This window comes from Ipomoea triloba, chromosome 15, assembly GCF_003576645.1.
Source record: "Ipomoea triloba cultivar NCNSP0323 chromosome 15, ASM357664v1".
Taxonomy (NCBI): domain Eukaryota; kingdom Viridiplantae; phylum Streptophyta; class Magnoliopsida; order Solanales; family Convolvulaceae; genus Ipomoea; species Ipomoea triloba.
The window spans coordinates 16,518,418-16,525,671 of record NC_044930.1 but is presented as its reverse complement, the minus strand read 5'-3'; the positions used below and the strand labels follow the sequence as shown (position 1 = coordinate 16,525,671).

The 7,254-nt window shown below is 33.9% G+C and overlaps 1 protein-coding gene across 1 annotated transcript; it reads left to right on the top strand.

Annotated features, from left to right (window-relative positions):
- Positions 1-2,518: 2,518 nt before the first annotated feature.
- Positions 2,519-6,883, top strand: LOC116006329 (probable LRR receptor-like serine/threonine-protein kinase At3g47570). The gene is made up of 4 exons (XM_031246658.1): positions 2,519-3,266; positions 3,827-4,117; positions 4,290-6,275; positions 6,381-6,883. The coding sequence occupies exons 1-4, from the start codon at positions 2,549-2,551 to the stop codon at positions 6,734-6,736; spliced, it is 3,351 nt and encodes a 1,116-aa protein (XP_031102518.1). The 5' UTR covers positions 2,519-2,548; the 3' UTR covers positions 6,737-6,883.
- The last annotated feature ends 371 nt before the right edge of the window (positions 6,884-7,254 follow it).

Sequence of the window (7,254 nt, the reverse complement as noted above, 5' to 3'; positions counted from 1 at the left end):
GGTTGGATCGATTATGTTTTCCTTGCTTGAATTAGAACAATAATTGTCCAATTACCCGTGCGATGCACGGATAAATTTTTTATTATATATTTAGATAATAAAAATAAAGATGAAAGTATAAAAAATTCTAATATTGGACGTGTACATTTATTTGATTATAAGATTAGTGTAAAAGTATTACTCAATTAATTGAATAATATTTGACTTGTTTGCCTACAATTATCTTAAAAAGATCGATATGTAATATGACTTATGTAATTATATTAATACTAAAAAAAATATGAGATAAATGAGAAATAATTTTATTATAATTATTATAAAAATAAATTCAACGACTAATATTTAGCTTAATTACCATAATAATTATTAGGCAATTATTATTAGTTAATTACACTAATATATGTGCAATTATACTTTATACCTTAAGTATATTCATTTTCAACATATTGCATTTAGTTTTTTCTTTCTTCTCCATATTTGAATGAATTAATTGTAATTATTATAAAAAATCTAACAACCCATGTTTAATTAATTTTTATATGAGATGCCCATGCATATGTAATTGAATCTGTATATTTAAATTGATAATTCAAAGTATATGAATGCAAGATAATATATGAGAGGTTGATTATAATTGTCACTAAAATAATTGTTTACAAATTTTGTAAAAATGATAGTCTAAATATTTAGTCTAAAAATTATAGTATAAATAAATACTACTTTTGATAATAAAAATTTATACATTTTCTTTATTATTAATTGTTTTTAGTCTCTCTCCAATTTTTCCAGCTAATTTATATTTGAAAAGTCTTGCAACCTTTTGCTTTCTTTGCATCAAATTAATTCCCACCATACATATACAAATCATTAGATTAGTAGGAATAAAATTTCAGCGCACTCTAATTGACTATTGTAAGAGGAATACCGCTATCACTCGCTCGAACTTGCGTGAGCTTTACTCCAATTGCTTTCATGAAAATCATTAAAGTCGTCGTCCAACGAAGACTTTGTCTTGGTCTTTGTCTTGAGGTCTAGTGGCCTTCCTTTAGTTTAATGGAAAATTTAAGGGGCAAAAATTTGTATAACTCCGTCTCACTGTGAAATGTATCGGGTCGGGTCGGATCAAGTCAATATAAAAATGTAATACTTATACGCACAAATGTCATTTTTTTTTAGTAACAAATGTCATACTTATATGCTCAAATTTAATACTAATAAAAAATATATATTTCTGTTAATTATAAGAATAAATGTAATACTTTAAGGGAAAATGTAATACTTTTACATTCCGATTTAAAAGTATTACATTTTTCTTCAAAAGTATTATATTTTTCCTTATAAATAAGGGGTATTTGATAACATTACTTATTATGAAAAATGTAATATTTTGATGGAAAATATAATATTTTTACATCAAAATGCAAAAGTATTACATTTTTTCAGTGACAAACATTTTATTCCTGATTAGTATTACATTTGAGCACGTATAACATTTGCATGTTGATTCGACCCAACCCGGCACGTCTCACGAATAAAGATCCGTGAGACGGTCTCAATGTGACCCAATTTAAAATGGTAGTTTTTTTCTTTTCCTATAATTTTGAAAAGACAAAAACTTGTGTAAGACCGTCTCACGGTCTCAATCCGTGAGACGGGTCGGATCTTTGATTAATGATGCCAAAGATCCGATCCATTAACAAAAAAAAATTTGATTTATTACTCAAAGATTCGATCAGTCTAACATATTGAGAACCGTGACCGTTTTGAAAATATTTCATCTCTAAAACTCAAGAAATCAACCAAGCCTATCATCTCTGAGATACAAATTAAATTAAATTAAAGGAGATGAGCTCGGATATAATATAATGCATGCTAGAGCTGATTATGAACACCGTACCAATCAATTAAGGAGAACTGATGATATTTTGTATTCTTGCATGCATACAGCCAATACAGGTCATATATATACATTGCGGTTGTTATACCGTGGACCATGATCATGGCTGATATTGCAGTTGTGTTGAACTGATACTGCAGTTGTGTTGAAAGGAAAATGCAGTTGCGCGGAACAGAGGCCATTTCATCCGTCTGGAACTGCATTTGTGTTGAACTGATACTGCAATTGTGTTGAACTGATTCTGCAGTTCTGTTGACGGATGAAACGGCCTCTGTACCGCGCAAATACAATTTTCTTTCAACACAACTGTAATATCAGTTCAACACAACTACAGTATCAGCCATGACCATAGTTCACAATGCGTTGTGGACCATGTTCGACAGTATAATTTGCGTATACATTGTGGCCTTGTGGCTTGTGGGGTCGTCAACGAATGTATGAAGTCATATATTATTGCAATAATACATTTTCCTTAAGATATATGATGGGTAATTGAAGTCCACTCGTTGAGTAAATTTGGTGCCACCCAAGATATATATATATATATATACAGTAGTATTTATTCATGGAAACCTTAGCCTGTATTAATTGCTATATATGTATACTAACATGGAGATCACAAACGTATCTTCTCTACTCTCCATTTTTGCAATGGCTTTCATACTTAGCACCATAGCCACCAACATCACTACAGATCAGTCCTCTCTTCTCTCTTTGAAATCCTACACCAGCTTAAGTCCCAACCATACATTGGCAAACAACTGGTCAATCAGTACTTCTATTTGCGACTGGATTGGAGTTGTTTGCGGATCCAAACACCATAGAGTGGTCGCATTAGACATATCAAATATGGGTATTGTGGGTACCCTTCCACCACAATTAGGCAACCTCTCATTTCTTGTTTCTCTTAACATAAGCCACAACAATTTCTATGGAAATTTGCCTAGAGAGTTAGCCAGCCTACGCCGACTACAATACATAGATTTTGGTTATAATAATTTTAGTGGAAAAATTCCAGAAGAGATTGGCAATCTTGAGAATGCAAAATGGCTGATATTGGAAGTTAACCAACTCGTTGGTCCTATCCCCTTCACCATCTTCAACATTTCCACGTTACAAAATTTGGTCCTCAACAATAATAGCTTATCTATCTCTCTTCCAATTAAGCTATGTCAACATGCTACAAGACTCAAAGTGCTTCGCCTGTCTTTTAACCAGTTAAATGGTGATATTCCAAAGAATTTAACAGGTTGCTCAGAACTTGAAGAATTACAGTTAGGTTACAACAATTTTGTTGGGACAATTCCAGGAGAGATTGGGAGGTTGAATATGCTTCAGGTTCTAAGCCTCTTTAGCAATAACTTAGAAGGTATGCTCCTGTACGTATTTGGTTATTAGAGCTAGTAATGTGAAACCTTTGAGAATGATAAATTTAAGGGTCATACTTGTGTGAGACCGTCTCACGGATCCTTATTCGTGAGACGGGTCGGGTCAGGTCAAAGCACCATGCAAATGTCATACTTATATGTGCAAATCTCACACTTATATGCTCAAATGTAACACTAATCAAAAATACAATTTTTGTTACTTATAAGAGAAAAAGTAATACTTTTAAAGGAAAATACAATACTTTTACATTTCGATTTAAAATGTAATACTTTTAAATCGAAATGTAAAAGTATTGTATTTTCCTTTAAAAGTATTACATTTTACCCTAATAAGTAACAAAAATTTTATTCCTGATTAGTATTACATTTGAGCATATAAGTATGACATTTGTGCATATAAGTGCTACATTTGCATATTGACCCGACCCGACCCGGCTCATGGTGAGACGGTCTCACACAAGTTTTTGCCTAAATTTAATGGTTTTCCAAAATAATTCCAAACACATGTTCAACATATATAACTTATGTTTTAATTTTGTAGGAGCAATACCCGAAACAATATTTAACATTTCTGCACTAGTTATTATAAGCATGGGAAACAACAATTTCTCTGGTACTCTTCCACCAAACATGTGTTCACATCTTCAGAAGCTTGAAGAACTTTACTTGCATAAGAATAAGCTATATGGAAATATTCCAAGGAGCATAGGTGAATGCTCTTCACTTAAATACCTTTATATGTCGGACAACGAACTAAATGGGTCATTGCCAAGACAGATTGGAAATTTGACAATGCTAAAGAAGCTTTATCTTGGTGGCAATTCCTTGTCAGGTATGGACAATGGTGCTCTTCTTTTTCATCTCAATACAATTTTTAAACAAAATTAAGTTGTAAAATAAAAGAAAGATATTATAATGCAAATATAGGAATAGACTCCATCAGGTGAACTACATATGGATATTGTATTTGTTTGTGACTTAACTTGAGTAACTTGAATTGACAGGTAAAATACCAAGAGAGTTGAACAATCTTGATATACTAGAGATCCTTGGGTTAGGAAGGAATGGATTAAGTGGTTCCATTCCGTGGGAAATCTTCAATATTTCAACACTCACAGCACTATCATTCGCATTCAATAACCTTTCAGGTATTCTTCCAACATCATTAGGCCATTGGCTTCCTAATTTAGAATACTTATACCTTGAAGCAAACTATATTGGAGGAGTTATACCTGCCCAAATCTCAAATGCTTCCAACCTTGTTCGTCTTGATCTTGACGATAACCAATTCGCAGGCTTCATTCCAAATTCCCTTGGAAACTTAGCACAACTCGAAACTCTAATGATTGCTGATAACAACCTAACAATTGATCTTCAATTCAGCCTTATAACTTCATTGGCAAATTGTAGATACCTCCAAACATTGGTGTTGTCATCAAACCCTTTAAACACTGTGATCCCAAATGCAATTGGCAACCTCTCCACCAATCTCCAAATTTTTGACTTGGACAATTGTAACATCAGGGGACAAATTCCCCAAGAGATTGGCAATTTAAGTAGCTTATACAAGTTGATTTTATCGTCCAATGAAATTATAGGATTTTTGCCTATAACTCTTCAGGCTCTTCAGAATCTTCAGTTGTTCCACATATCAGAGAATAGATTAATGGGATCATTTCCAGATGTGGTCTGTGAACTACAGAACTTGTTTCGAATAGATCTAGTAAAAAATAAATTTTCAGGTCCAATATCAGATTGTTTAATTAACGTTTCTTCCCTGAGAAAGATCGATTTGTCAGAAAATGAATTCACTTTCTTCCCTCCTAGCCTATGGAGCCTTCCAAATCTTTTTATGCTTGGATTGTCATCAAATAACTTGAGCGGTTCTCTACCTCAAGAAATCGGGAATGCAAAGACGGCAATACTTATTTATCTCTCATATAACAAACTATCTGGAGAACTTCCAACTAGTATTGGAGGTTTGACAGAGTTGATGGATTTTTCTGTGGCTCACAACACAATGCAGGGTTTTATTCCTGACACATTTGGCAAACTCCTGGATTTGCATTCCTTGGATCTTTCTGATAATAATTTATCTGGAATGATTCCCAAATCATTAGAGGGGCTTGTAAACATGAACTATTTCAATGTTTCATACAACAGATTGACGGGTAAAATTCCAAGTGGAGGCCCTTTTGCCAACTTCAGTTATGAATCATTCATGTCAAATGATGGTCTATGTGGTAATCCTCGGATGCATGTTCCACCTTGTCCAGCCAATACTCTGCGCCCATCAAAGAAGAACAGAGTGGTTATGTTTATACTTGTCTCATTGGCAATTCTTGTAGTGCTCATTGCCTCTGTTGCTGTAATTTTTATTTTCAAGAGGCATAGGAGGGAGGTTCCCAGTGAACCTAGCTTGCTGTTGGCATTGACACCGGCGAGATTTTCATACTATGAACTCCAACGGGCAACCAATGGATTTGATGAAGGCAACTTGCTAGGTAGTGGAAGCTTTGGATTTGTTTATAACGGGATTTTAACAAATGGGATGCATGTAGCTGTCAAGGTTTTTCGTTTGATACACGAAGATGCAAGTAGGAGTTTTGAGACTGAATGTGAAGTTTTACGCAACATTCGTCACAGAAACCTCACAAAGGTTCTTGGCTGTTGTTCCAACTTGGATTTTAAAGCATTGGTGCTAGAGTACATGCCTAATGGGAGTCTACACAAGTGCTTATATTCTCACAATTATTTCTTAGATATGATGCAAAGAGTGAGTATAATGATAGATGTGACATCTGCATTGGAATATCTCCACAATGGTTATTCAGAGCCTGTTATCCATTGTGACTTGAAACCCAACAATGTCTTAATGGATACTGAAATGGTTGGTCATTTGAGTGACTTTGGTGCCTCAAAGCTCTTAGAAGATGGAAACTCCACAGCCTTTACAAATTCCCTCACAACAATTGGTTATATTGCCCCAGGTAATGTTTCACTTAAAAAAAACTTTGGATTTAATTTTAAAATTTTGCACATAATAGTTTGCATTATTTCTTATGCTTTGCAATCCAATTTTGCATCGGTACTAGAGTATGGACAGGAAGGTCTTGTGTCCACCCGCAGTGATATGTACAGTTATGGTATCATGTTGCTTGAAGTTTTTACCAGAAAACAACCCGGAGATGAAATGTTCAATGAAGATTTAAGTTTGAGGAGTTGGGTGCACAATGCAGTTCCTACCAAAATAAGTGAGATTATAGACCCCAACTTAGTTGGACCAAATGAAGCCAAATATGATGAAAAATTGCAGTGTGTGTTGGCTATCTTAGAGCTGGGCATGAATTGTTCAGCAGAATCTCCTCGAGAGAGGATGACCATCAAAGATGCCTTACTAGCACTGGAAAAGATCAAAGTCCAACTTCTTTCTTTGTATGCCAAAACTTAAAGGAGTATGGATTGTATCTTACTTGAAAATGGAGGCTAAATGCGACATCCAGTTGCTATTGTATCTTACTGTATTTGGCTCCTTATGAGCTTTCAAGTTTTTTGTTTCACCAAAAATGATACTTGCATGCAGCTGGGCTTTCAAGTTTTTTTTTTTTTTTTTTGTTTTTGTTTTATTCATTTAAAAGTTTTAAGTTACATATTGGAATACTACATTGTAACAGAGCAATTGCATGGATCATGGTCCACACAGCTGTGTAGACCAAAAATAAAAAGTACATTATTTTTGTACTGTAGGTACATTATTTTAGGGTACATTATTTTTGTACTGAAGGTACACTATTTGATATATATATACTATCAAATAATGTACCTAAACTACAAAAATACTGTACCTTCAATACAAAAATAATGTACTTTTTATTTTTGGTCCACACCGCTGTGTGGACCATGGTCCATGCAATAATTTGCCAACTTTTAATGTGTCCTCCGTTTCCTTGGCGTGATCATTGGAGTAAA